The following is a 13,013-nucleotide window of genomic DNA, read 5'->3' on the forward strand; positions in this document are numbered from 1 at the left end:
CCATCTGCAGTGATTTTGGAGCCCAAAAAAATAAAGTCTGACACTGTTTCCACTGTTTCCCTATCTATTTCCCATGAAGTGATGGGACCAGATGCCATGAGCTTTAGGCCAACTTTTTCATTCTCCTCTTTCACTTTCATCAAGAGGGTCTTTAGTTCCTCTTCACTTTCTGCCATAAGGGTGGTGTCATCTGCATATCTGAGGTTATTGATATTTCTCCCGGCAATGTTGATTCCAGCTTGTGCTTCTTCCAGCCCAGCATTTCTCATGATGTACTTTGGTTGGTAAACCTATTTTTCACCTCCTGATTGCCCCACTGGGTTTCCCTGGTGGTGAAGTATCCACCTATCAATGCAGGAGATTTGAGTTCAATCCCTGGGTTGGGAGAATCCCCTGGAGAAGGAAATGGCAACCCACTCCAGTATTATTGCCTGGGAAATCTCATGGACAGAGAAGCCTGGCAGGTTACAGTCCATAGGGTTGCAAACAGTCAGAAACAAAAACCACCATAATGCATACTCTCCCCATTATCAATGTCCCCCCTACAGTGGCACAATTACTACAATAGATAAATGTATGCTGTCATGCATCCTTTTCACCAACTTGTAAAGTACAAGCCAGTGCACTGGAGTCCCCTACCAAGGTCACATAGCCAGATGCTGCCAGGGTAAGGACCAAAATGCTTGGGTCCTAATTCTGTGTGCTTTCCAGAAAAACCACAATGCATAAAGCTTGTGAAGCATACACAGCCAAGCACAGATCCCTGGACATTCACTGTGTAGGCTGCCTGAGTTTACCTGGCTTGTAAAAGTACTACTGTCAGCATCAAAACAATTGCACTCTTTTTCAGAAGCAGAGAGAACTCTGCTTTGTTTCTAAGACATCTTCCACATTAGCACCAATGCTTATTGCCTGGACTCTGCATATTAAACACTAACTTCTACAACTTCTCTATTTTATGTAATGACTAGTGGCACCCCACTCCAGTACTCTTGCCTGGAAAATCCCATGGACGGAGAAGCCTGGTAGACTGCAGTCCATGGGGTCACTAAGAGTCGGGCACGACTGAGCGACTTCACTTTCACTTTTCACTTTCATGCATTGGAGAAGGAAATGGCAACCCACTCCAGGATTCTTGCCTGGAGAATCCCAGGGACAGAGGAACCTAGTGGGCTGCCGTCTTTGGGGTCGCACAGAGTCAGACATGACTGAAGCGACTTAGCAGCAGCAGTAGCAGCAGTGTAATACTATAACTAGTCAATCAATATTCCTCTGCAGACTGAAATGGTGACTTTTGCTTCCTGGAGTCAGATCCATGAGGTGTTGCCACTGATAAAAACCCATGCGAGATCTTCATTTGTCTCACCCAAGAGATTTCCCACAGTACTTTTAAATGATTACCCAAAGGTCAGTAATAAATACCATGTTGATGGGTTCATGATTTGAAACAGGGCAATTGCACATCCCAAGGATGAGCCAAGTCTGCTTTCCTTGGCCAGAGTGAAGCTTTATGCTTTCCCAGTTTTAAAGTTTGATGAAGAGGTTTCTCAAGGGTGGGACATCCCAACTTGTACGGCCCTGGTCTCTTTCACAAAGACACAACAATGCTGAATATACACTAGTTACTCTACATATTTGTGCTGGATAGAAGGATTTGAGAGTATAATAATGATTACTTCCTGAAAGAATCAACACTTTTTGCAAAAGAAAAATAAACTCTGCTTAGAGAGACATGGAAGACTGAAATATGTTGCTTTCTTTCTAAAAAATTATCAGAAGCATTTAAGTTCCTCCTTAAATACTGAAGAAAATAAAACAATTTCCCCTCAAAAATGCCAAAATGCACAGAGCTGGAGCTACTTTACCAAATACAAGTGTAAAGAGGATTGTACTCTTCCTCCCTGAGTCCACAATACAAACTTAATGTGTAATCTCCAACGAAATACGAATATGTTCGTTTTCCCACCAGAAAATTAACTAAATTACTCTTTGTGGTAGACAACACCATGTCTTTGGGTATTATATCTTCAGGGTCTGTCCCCTCCAGTCTCTGAGATCATGGAGAAGATGCTCTCAGGTCAGTTTCCAAAATCATCACAAAGACCACTAATCACATTTTTCTATTAGCCAGAGGCATTATTTGAATAAAATGTGCTCCATTTCAGATGTAATGCACTTTTCAGATAAATACACCCACTTAACTGTCCTACACTCCTGATGCTTCCAACACTGCCTTCACAATATGCTTTAGACATGATGCAACATATTTCAACTAGAAAATAAAAGGATAAATTCTCCCCAAATTTGCTTACAGAAACTTAGCTAACCAAAGATTAAAAAAAAAAAAAAAAAACTATGACATATAAAGATATTAATATTAAGGCAAAAGTGACATAAAAAGGATTTATCAAAAAATAATCTAGTCATCCCTTGGTATCCACAGGATTGGTTCTGGGAGCCTTGTAGATATCAAGATCTGTGGATGCTCAAACATCTTACAGAAAATGGCACAGTACCACCAGCCCTTCACAGATGCAAAACCTGTGGATACACGCCAACTGAACAGTCATTGAAGGTTCTCTGAAACTCCAATTAATCTGGGTCACTCTGGCTTACTGCAGGGTTCTGAATCTGCAGTGTTCCTAAGAACCTTCTGGGGAGCTTGTGAAAATGCAAGTTCCTGGGCTTCTCCTCTCATATGTATAGTTAAAGCTACTGTAGAGGTCAGGAATCTGCCTCTTTTAAACTTTTTATTTTATATTGGAGGGTTGTTGTTTAGCCACCCAGTCTGACTCTTTGTGACCCCATGGACTGTAGCTCACCAGGTTCCTCTGTTCAAGGGATTTCCCAGCCAAGAATACTGGAATGGGTTGCCATTTCCTTCTCCAGGGGATCTTTCCAACCCAGGGATCAAACCTGCATCTCCTGCATTGGCAGGCAGATTCTTTACTACTGAGCCACTATGGAAGCCCGTATTGGAGTAAAGCCAATTAACAATATTGTGATAGTTTTAGGTGAACAGCAAAGCAATTCATCCATACATATACATATATCCATTCTCCCCCTGAACTCCCCTCCGGGCTGCCACATAACACTGAGCAGAGTTCCCTGTACTATACAGTAAGGTCCTGATTGCTTAACCATTTTAAATATAATAGTGTGTACATATCCATCCCCAACTCCCTAACTATCCCTTCCCCCCAGCAACCGTAGGTTCATTCTCTAAGTCTGTGAGTCTGTTTTATAAGTTCCTTTGTATCATTTCCTTTTAGATTCTGCATATAAGGGAGCTCATACAATATTTTCCCTTCTCTGTCTAACAAGGAGGGAGGTAATGCTGCATATTGGAATAAATCAACAAAGAGAGAGCTTCATGTCCAGTACCACCTGCAACAGTCATGTGCCCACAGGTTTAACTTCCTTAGTTCTCCATTTACTCGTCTGTAACACAGGGATGTTAAACTGATACCTAAGAGGCCTTCCTGCTAGGAAACTGTGACATGTTAAAAAAAAAAAAAGTAGCCTTATAAACATGGACACTGTTTATTTTCCTAGAAAACAGTGTTTGACTATTCCTAGGTAATGTTTATACATAGATCTCTACATCAGAGGGACTTCCCTGGTGGCTCAGATGGTAAAGCGTCTGCCTACAATGCAGGAGACCTGGGTTCAATCCCTGGGCCAGGAAGATCCCCTGGAGAAGGAAATGGCAACCCACTCCAGTATTCTTGCCTGGAAAATCCCATGGTTGGAAGAGCCTGGTAGGCTACAGTCCATGGGGTCATAAAGAGTCAGACACGACTGAGCGACTTTCTTTTCTACATCAGAGATAAACAGTCTCTCTACCCGAAACATGCCAGACACTGAATGAAACCACACACTCACACACATACACATACACACACACACACACCACCCCCTACCTTGTGGCCATGGGGCAGGAGTTGGGTCCACTAGGTGCTCAGTTGAAAAGCGTATCTGAACCGAGATTACAAGAGCAGTTAATTTGGATTATTTCCACCCAACATTAAAGGCCACAATCCCGACATTATTAACCACAGTCCAAGAGAACCAAAGCACCAGCTAAGTGGCACCTTTTTAGGAAGGAACTACTGGAGGCTGCTTTTATCTCAGACTCTGCTTTAGGGGAGGAAGGCCTGACTCTACAAAGAGAGTCAGAACTCGCAGCCTGGAGTGTCTCCACACTTTAAAAAAGTCTGTATAGTTTGCTGGAATGGAGATGAAACATTTATCCTTCTCGTGCAACCACGCTGGTTTCCAGGGAGCTGCCTGTGAACGGCTGAGGCGGGCGGAGAAGAGATACAACTGCAAACACGCACATGACACACACCAAAGTTAACTGAAACATTTCAAAGTGCCTTTTCATGCCTTTAACTCAAAGATGAACACATTTCAAGGTGACCCAATCCTCCAGTGACAGGCAGTGTTTTAAAAGGGCCGACGCTCTCCACTTAAACAATTTCTAGTGACACGTCTAAACCGCATCCTCCGGGGCTCTCTGCGCTGTCTCTCTGACTAGTCTTTCTTTCCTGGCAGAGGCATCCCGTTTCACATGAGCGCTTGAAGTCTGTCTTCCCTTCTAACAATTAAAACTCACAGAGCTCAGATGCTTTATTTTTTTTAACTTAGCAGGCACCATGCAGGACTGTTAACTATTTAATTATACCACAGACACAAATGATTCCCTTATAGTGCTTTCTAGTTACTAAAATCATGAATCACATGCGCTTCCTCAGTCGTGTCTGACTCTTTGTGACCCCATGGACTGTAGCCCACCAGGTTCCTCTGTCCATGAGATTTTTCAGGCCAGAATCCTGGAGTGGGTTGCCATTTCCTCCTCCAGGGGATCTTTCCAATCTGGGTATCAAACCCACGTGTTCTGCGTCACTTACATTGGCAGGCAGATTCTTTACCACTGAGCCACGTGGGAAGCCGTTTATCAAAATAGTATCAGAATAATAAAAGATAGCCTTATCACTCGTGCTTATAAGCAAAGGATAAAAGACTTTTAAGGTAAAATCAAAGTTCAAGTTCAGAAAAGGAGGTCCCATTTAAAATCTAAAAGTATGGAAATTCTCTGGTGGTGCAGTGGGTAACACTCTGAGCTCCCAATGCAGGGGACCTGAGTTCAGTCCCTGGTCAGGGAACTAGATTCCACTCCCACAGCCATGAGTCCACATGCCGAAACTAAGACCCAGCACAGCCTAAACAAATAAATAAAATATTTTTTCAAAAACCTACAAGTGTACATAATTATATATTGACTCTGTGTATGAATTTCATACATAGAATATGAAGGACTTTTTTCTCCTTTCGTCACTAAAATAGTATGGTTAGTCATTATAGAATGAGAAGATTGCACTAGAAATCTGAAAATTGGGTTCCTATAGTTAATGGAACATGCCAGGCTGTTTTGGGTCAGTTCCTTTGCAGAAACTACTCCCTGTCCAAAACATCCTTTCCAAAAACCTGCTCTGGACTACCTGTAAATTCCTCTGTAACTTTCCAATTTGATTACTTCTATATGGCACGAGTTTGAACAAACTCCAGGAGATGGTGAAAGACAGGAAAGCCTGGTGTGCTGCAGACCACAGGGTCGCAAAGAGTCAGACACAACTGAGCAACTAAACAATAACAACAACAATATGGCCACTGTATCCTCCTGTGATCATTTTTTATACATGACAGTCTCCTTTAGTTGACTGTGAGCTTCAGGAAAGCAGAGACCAGGCTATGCTCATTTTGGCAGCCTAACCATTATCATGAGCAACAAGGAACAAGTGCCAGGAACAGCAGGAACTCTACTTCGCTCTTTTTTTTTTAATATGTGTAAGTTTATAATAAATAAGAATAAATTTTTTAAATGTATTCTGGTCCCTGTCCTCTCCTAACAATTATCCTAAACCCTACCCTCACCCTGGGAAGCAAGGAGAGTCATTGAGCCAGGGAACCACCTGCCAGGGGGTATCAATGTGGGCAGCAGCCTGATGCAGCAGTTGGAGTACAGCCTGGATGCAGGTGCCCAGCACAGGGGGTCAGAACTTGAGAAAGTTGAGAAGAACGTCTACTGGGCATGGAGTATGTACAACCCAGCATGTGAAGGGTTTCAAACATGCAAAGGAAGAAAAACTGAATAAATCTGTGATGCTGGTCTGGAATTGGAAGAATCGGTGTGAATTCATGGTTTTCACTATACAGAGAGATATAGATAGATGATAAGTAGGTAGTTATAGAAGTAAATGTGTGTGTGTGTGTGTGTGTGTGTGTACACAGTCTAACTCTACCAAGTGAGGGGCTTAGGAGCAGGGACACACCAGTCTCCACACCTACTGCCCAGATCATGGCTTCTAAACACCATTATCCACTGAAAAAAACATTCCTTGGAGAAAGGGCTGACTCTAGTGCTGGGACAGGGAAAGTATTGAAAGTGAAAGTGTAGTCACTCAGTAGTGTCTGACTGTTTGCAACCCCATGAACTGTATGTAGCCCACCAGGCTCTTCTGTCCACGGAATCTCCAGGCAAGAATTCTGGAGTGGGTTGCCATGCCCTTCTCCAGGCAATCTTCCTGACCCAGGGATTGAACCTGGGCATCCCACATTTCAGGCAGATTCTTTACCATCTGAGTCACCAGGGGAAGTATTAGGTTGGCCAAAAAGTTCATTTGGGCTTTCCCGTAAGATGTTATGGAAAAATCAGAACAAACTTTTTAGCCAATCCAATATAAGAGAAGTCTAGAACACCTTGTTAAGCCAAGAAAGAATGAAGTACTTCAAAAATAATGAGACATGTTAAAAACAGAGAGGAGCTAGGATAAAGAGAATCCCATCAGCAAAACCTCAACAATTTCAATATTAAATAATAATAGTAAAAACTACAACCCATTTGAAAAAAAAATAGGAAACCTCAAATGTATACTAATATAAACAAACATAAATAAATGGAAAATTTGCAGAGAAACAGGGTACTTAGTTTCAAAGTACCACAACACAAAAGACACATGAATTACAAAGGTTAAAAAGTAACTTTACAGTGGTGAAGCCTAGGAGACAACACCTTAATTGAATGATCAAAATGAACATCAATAATGAGACAAATCAATATCATGGGCTACTTAATAGGATGCAATGAGAAGTATGTAGCATCATTCCTGTGAAATTCCTGCCAAGGATACATAATCTAAATCTAACCACAAAACAAACATGGCAAACAGAAACAGAGGAACAGTCTTTAAAACAACTGGCCTCTGTGCTGCAGAAGTCAACAAAACACAAAGCAATCATTTCAGCCTGAAGACAACTAAAGAGACATGACGATTCAAGGCAACACACGATACTAAAGTGAATTTTTTTGAACTAAACAAACATTATTTGGACAACTGGCTAAACTTGAAGTTTGTGGGCTGGATGATAATAATAAATTCATGTTAAAGTTTTCAATTTGAGGACTTTCAATTTGAGGTGTTGTTGCAGTCTTTGAGGAAATTGCCCTTGTTGTTGTTACTGTTGTTCAGTCACTCAGTTCAGTTCAGTTCAGTCGCTCAGTCGTGTCGGACTCTGCGACCCCATGAATCGCAGCACTCCAGGCCTCCCTGTCCATCACCAACTCCTGGAGTTCACTCAAATTCACATCCATCGAGTCGGTGATGCCATCCAGCCATCTCATCCTCTGTCGGCCCCTTCTCCTCCTGCCCCCAATCCCTCCCAGCATCAGAGTCTTTTCCAATGAGTCAACTCTTCACACGAGGTGGCCAAAGTACTGGAGTTTCAGTTTTAGCATCATTCCTTCCAAAGAACACCCAGGACAGATCTCCTTTAGAATGGACTGGTTGGATCTCCTTGCAGTCCAAGGGACTCTCAAGAGTCTTCTCCAACACCACAGTTCAAAGGCATCAATTCTTCCTCGCTCAGCTTTCTTCATAGTCCAACTCTCACATCCATACATGACCACTGGAAAAACCAAAGCCTTGACTAGACGGACCTTTGTTGGCAAAGTAATGTCTCTGCTTTTGAATATGCTATCTAGGTTGGTCATAACTTTCCTTCCAAGGAGTAAGCGTCTTTTAATTTCAGGGCTCCAGTCACCATCTGCAGTGATTTTGGAGCCCAAAAAAAACAAAGTCTGACATTGTTTCCACTGTTTCCCCATCTATTTGCCATGAAGTGATGGGACCGGATGCCATGATCTTCATTTTCTGAATGTTGAGCTTTAAGCCAACTTTTTTACTCTCCTCTTTCACTTTCATCAAGAGGCTTTTTAGTTCCTCTTCACTTTCTGCCATAAGGGTGTCCAAATCTTTGCGATCCCATAAACCGCAGCACTCCACGCTTTCCTGTCCTTCACTGTCTCCCAGAGTTTGCTCAAACTCATCTCCATTGAGTTAATGACGCCATATCTCATCCTCTGTCATCCCCTTCTCCTCAGTCCTCAATCTTTCCCAGCACCAGGGTCTTTTCCAATCAGTTAGCTCTTCATATCAGGTGGCCAAAGTAATAGAACATCAGTTTTAGCATCAGTCCTTCCAATGAATATTCAAGGTTGATTTTCTTTAGGATTGACTAGTTTGATCTCCTTGAAGTTCAAGGGGCTCTCAAGAGTCTTCTCTGTTATGGTAACTCATTTAAGGTACAGTTTAGGCATAACTCAGAGAAGGCAATGGCACCCCACTCCAGTACTCTTGCCTGGAAAATCCATGGATGGAGGAGCCTGGTAGGCTGCAGTCCATGGGGTCGATAAGAGTCGGACACAACTGAGCGACTTCACTTTCACTTTTCTCTTTCATGCATTGGAGAAGGAAATGGCAACCCACTCCAATATTCTTGCCTGGAGAATCCCAGGGACGGGGGAGCCTGGTGGGCTGCCGTCTATGGGGTCGCACAGAGTCGGACACGACTGAAGCGACTTAGCAGCAGCAGCAGCAGCAGGCATAACTATCTAATTTCTTTAAAAGACAAAAATAAATGGAAAGTAACAGCATATCACATTTGCACTTATTATAACTGCAGCTTGGCTCAATGCAGCTAGCCATCGGACCTAGTTCTGTGAAGGCAGGGACTCCCCTTGTCCATGTTGTATCCCTAGAGCCCAGGTAATATCAACCAGTTCACAACTGTTACTCAATAACAACTTTTGGATGAATAAATGTATTTCGTAAAAAAAATTTCATCTTGCTTCTTGGTTTAGCAACTAATCCAAAGCTGATCTCCTTTATCTGTATTTTAAGCAAATAAATTGCCTTGTCTGTTCTGACTTGAATTACAAAAAACGTTTCTACAGAGCAAAACAGTTTTCTCAGTAATCATGGCTCCTGTTCATTTCAATTTAAATATATGCCTAAAACAATTTCTTTTCACTGCAAAACAGGAAATTCATAGAATTGTCCCCATCCTGTCTCAGCTAAAAATCAGTTTTCAAGGAGTTTTTTTTCTTTTTCTTTTCTGTTTTTCAGAAATCTTTGAAAATTTCCTTTCTGTACACAAGAGCTTGGCTTCCAATAGGTCAGCAGGTAAAGTCTTCCTGCAATGCAGGAGATGCAGGTTCGATCCCTGGGTTGGGAAGATCCCCTGGAGAAGGGAATGGCAACCCACTCCAGTACTCTTGCCTGGAGAATCCCACAGACAGAGGAGCCTGGTGGGCTACAGTTCATGGAGTCACAGAGTTGGAGATGACTTAGCAACTAAAGAGTAACAACAACAAAGGGCCAAAGGTGCACCACAGAACTATAAAGATTATAGTTAAATAGATTATATCTTTTTCTTTGAGCAGTGTTGGCTGTAAGTGGGTAGGTGACATCTGTGTCTTCCTATGAAGAAGGCTTCCTAATCAGAAGGAAAAAGAACCCTAGAGCTGGTCTAGCTTTTGAGCAGCCTGTGGCTTTGGCCTAGGTGCTTGCTTTCTTGAGTGTGGCTCCTGGACCTACAGCATTAACATTAGGTGACAGCTCATTAGAAATACAAATTGAGATCTCAATGAATCAGAAGCTCTGGACATGGGGCCCAACCTTTCCAGTGGTCCTGAAATGCACTCAGGTTTGAGAACCATAGGTCAATCTATAATCTAATTATAATCAAGGTGTGAAGTGAAAGTCACACAGTCGTGTCCAACTCTTTTCAACCTCCTGGACTGTACAGTCCATGGAATTCTCCAGGCCAGAATACTGGAGTGCATAGCCTTTCCCTTCTCCAGGGGATCTTCCCAATCCAGAGATCAAACCCAGGTCTCCCACTTTGCAGGCGGATTCTTTACCAGCTGAGCCACAAAGGAAGCCTAAGAATACTGGAGTAAGCAGCCTATCCCTTCTCCAGGGGATCTTCCCAACCCAATAAAGGATTAAAAGTTCATTTCTTTAAAAAAAAGTTAGTGTTTATTTCAAAAGACTAAGACACTAAGTAATATACTGCATAAATTAATACTGAATGATTTTTTCCCACTACATAAATATTTCAAATAACTTATTTTAGCATTTTAGGCTAAATCTCTGCCTGGATTAATGATTAATACCAGTGAAGGAAAAACATCCAAGAAATATATCTGATGTTATTTAAACAAAGAGAGTAAAACAAAACTATGAGCATTTAAATAGCTGCATAAAAATTACATGTACTATTATTCTACACAGCAATTGGTTTTTGTTTACAAAAACCAATTTTTCTAAAGTTTATACACAGCAATTGTTTTTCTCTTGTCTATACTGTTATTTTTCAACAAAGAAATGGATATGATTCTAATTCTTGGAAATAAAATTTTCTATGTCAATTATAACTCAAAAAAAAAAGCAAACAATGGTTTACTTGTGCTTCTTGAAAGAAAAAGTTCTATGTTTTGGTGAAACAGTAGTGTATCAAATGGTAAACAGAGTCACAGCCATACCCTGAAGATACCAAGGTGACTAAGGCCTATGCCCATTCTTATCCTCCATCCATCATCTTTCTGGATCTTCCAATCTAGGAAACTTCTTTTTTTACTAAAGTCCACATTTCAAAGATACAACTTGAGTTTAAAATATAACCTACTAAAGGGCAGTGAGTAAAGGTGACTCAATGTGGTGAGGAAATCACCTGCCTTCATAAAGACAAGCTTTCATTCGACCATCTCATGAAATCCAGATGGTTCTGGACCATCTCATGAAATCCAAGCTGTTTAATGAGAACAACCACTTAAAGAGAAAAAAAAAAAGTACCCATATGTATTATGTAAATTCATAGCTAATTTTCACAAAATTGGCCCCTAAAAATAGAATTCTCCTTATATTATTGTATACTTACTTGGCATATTGTGAGTACTATTATATACTATTTGTGAGTACCTAGTAAACTATTATATACCTTATACTTACTATATATGTGGTGTATAATCGTTTACTAGGTACTCACAAATAGTATGTGTGCGTGTGTTAGTCACTTAGTCGTTTCCGACTCTTTGCAACCCCATGAACTGTAGCCCACCAGGTTCCTCTGTCCAAGGAATTCTCCAGGCAAGAATACTGGAGTGGGTCACCATTTTCTTCTCCACACAAATAGTATATAATAGTAAGTATATGGTATATAATAGTTTACTAGGTGCTCACAATGTATCAGTTAACACCCTCTCATTTAATCTCCAAACCACCTTATGAGACAAGTGCTACTATTATAACCATTTAACAGATTAAGAAATTTAAGCAGAGTAAGTTATTTGCCCAAAGTCACACAGCTAAAGTGAAGATTCAGAATACAGATAAGCAAGCTATCATACTTAAACTAAGATCCCTAACCTTTGGCTCCGTCATGGTTTTGCTATGTCTGAATTACAAATTTTTCACATTCAGGAAAATCAAAACTAGGTTTTCTTGCCAGAAATATTTGATAATATCAATGAAATGAAATAAATGGCAAAATAATACAAGCATTTTTAGAAATCATTGTACCTATAAAATCATACAATTTCCATTAAATTATATAATCCAAGGACAGACTATATAGTGCCAGGTGGCGCTAGCGGTAAAGAATCCGCCTCACAATGCAAGAAAATTTAAGAGATGCAGGTTCGATCCCTGGGTCGGGAAGATCCCCCGGAGGAGGAAATAGCAACCCACTCCAGTACTCTTGTCTGGAGAATCCCATGGATACAGGAGCCTACAATCAGCAGTGTCACAGAGTCGGACACGACGGAAGTGACTTAGCATACAGCACATAGTCCAGAGACCTCACAACTTTTTCAACAGTACGACCGCTCTGGACACAGAGCTGTGCCAACAACAACCCATGGAAAGCCAGCATTAAATAACGCAAGGTAATTCTGTTAATACGCAACGGAGGTTTTCATCTGGTTTGTTTGCGGGTCTTTGGGTTTTTTTGGTTACTGCTGTTGTTCTTTGCAACCAGGTGAACGAATGAGTTGAAAGATCAAAGTCGAATCCCTTCCGATTACTTCCTCCGATTATAAATATAAGGCTCGTGAGTCAAGACTTGCAGGGTCCACGTGCCCAAGGGTTGAATCTCCTGGGTTGCTGCCCCCACGCCTGCGCCACCCGACCGGTCTAGCACTCGCCTCCGGAACCCCTGGCCAGGGTACCAGGCGCCGCAAGGCTGGAGGAAGCAAGGGATCGAGAGCAATGGAGAGGAGAGGGAGCGATTGCGGGCCCTTACCGAGCTCCGTGCCCTGCTGGTGCGCCGACATGTCGTAGAGGCCGCAACTCAGCTGGCTCCGGGAACCGGCCTCTGTACGGCCCTTCCTTCTTCCTCCAGCTCCTGCTTCGCTCCACCCCTGCTTCGCCACGCCACGCCCCTCTTCCGCCAGGCCACGCCCATCTGGGGGCGGAACTACTGAACAGCCCCGGATGCCTGGAACGTGACTCCCTTGACTAAAGAGAAAATCGCACCGCCTAGCCTCCTCGGTCCTCTCAGCCAGGCGCGAAACTCCTACAAATCAGGCTGCGAGAACTCGTCGTCAAATACTTCAGTTACCGACTGCACTGAACAAAAAGCATTTTGAAACTTTTCCCTGATTACAAAAC

At 42.1% G+C, this 13,013-nt stretch overlaps 1 protein-coding gene across 1 annotated transcript in view; it reads right to left on the minus strand.

The window, feature by feature from the left end:
• The window catches only part of DERA (deoxyribose-phosphate aldolase), a 118,983-nt gene extending 106,196 nt beyond the window's left edge, over positions 1–12,787 (minus strand). The window contains exon 1 of the mRNA XM_019961494.2: positions 12,646–12,787. Coding sequence (XP_019817053.2) covers positions 12,646–12,676 — 31 coding nt within the window. The 5' untranslated portion in view covers positions 12,677–12,787. The remainder of the gene's footprint in view (positions 1–12,645) is intronic.
• Positions 12,788–13,013: the final 226 nt, after the last annotated feature.

The sequence above is a fragment of the Bos indicus genome, chromosome 5, assembly GCF_029378745.1.
Source record: "Bos indicus isolate NIAB-ARS_2022 breed Sahiwal x Tharparkar chromosome 5, NIAB-ARS_B.indTharparkar_mat_pri_1.0, whole genome shotgun sequence".
In the NCBI taxonomy this organism is placed as follows: Eukaryota; Metazoa; Chordata; class Mammalia; order Artiodactyla; family Bovidae; genus Bos; species Bos indicus.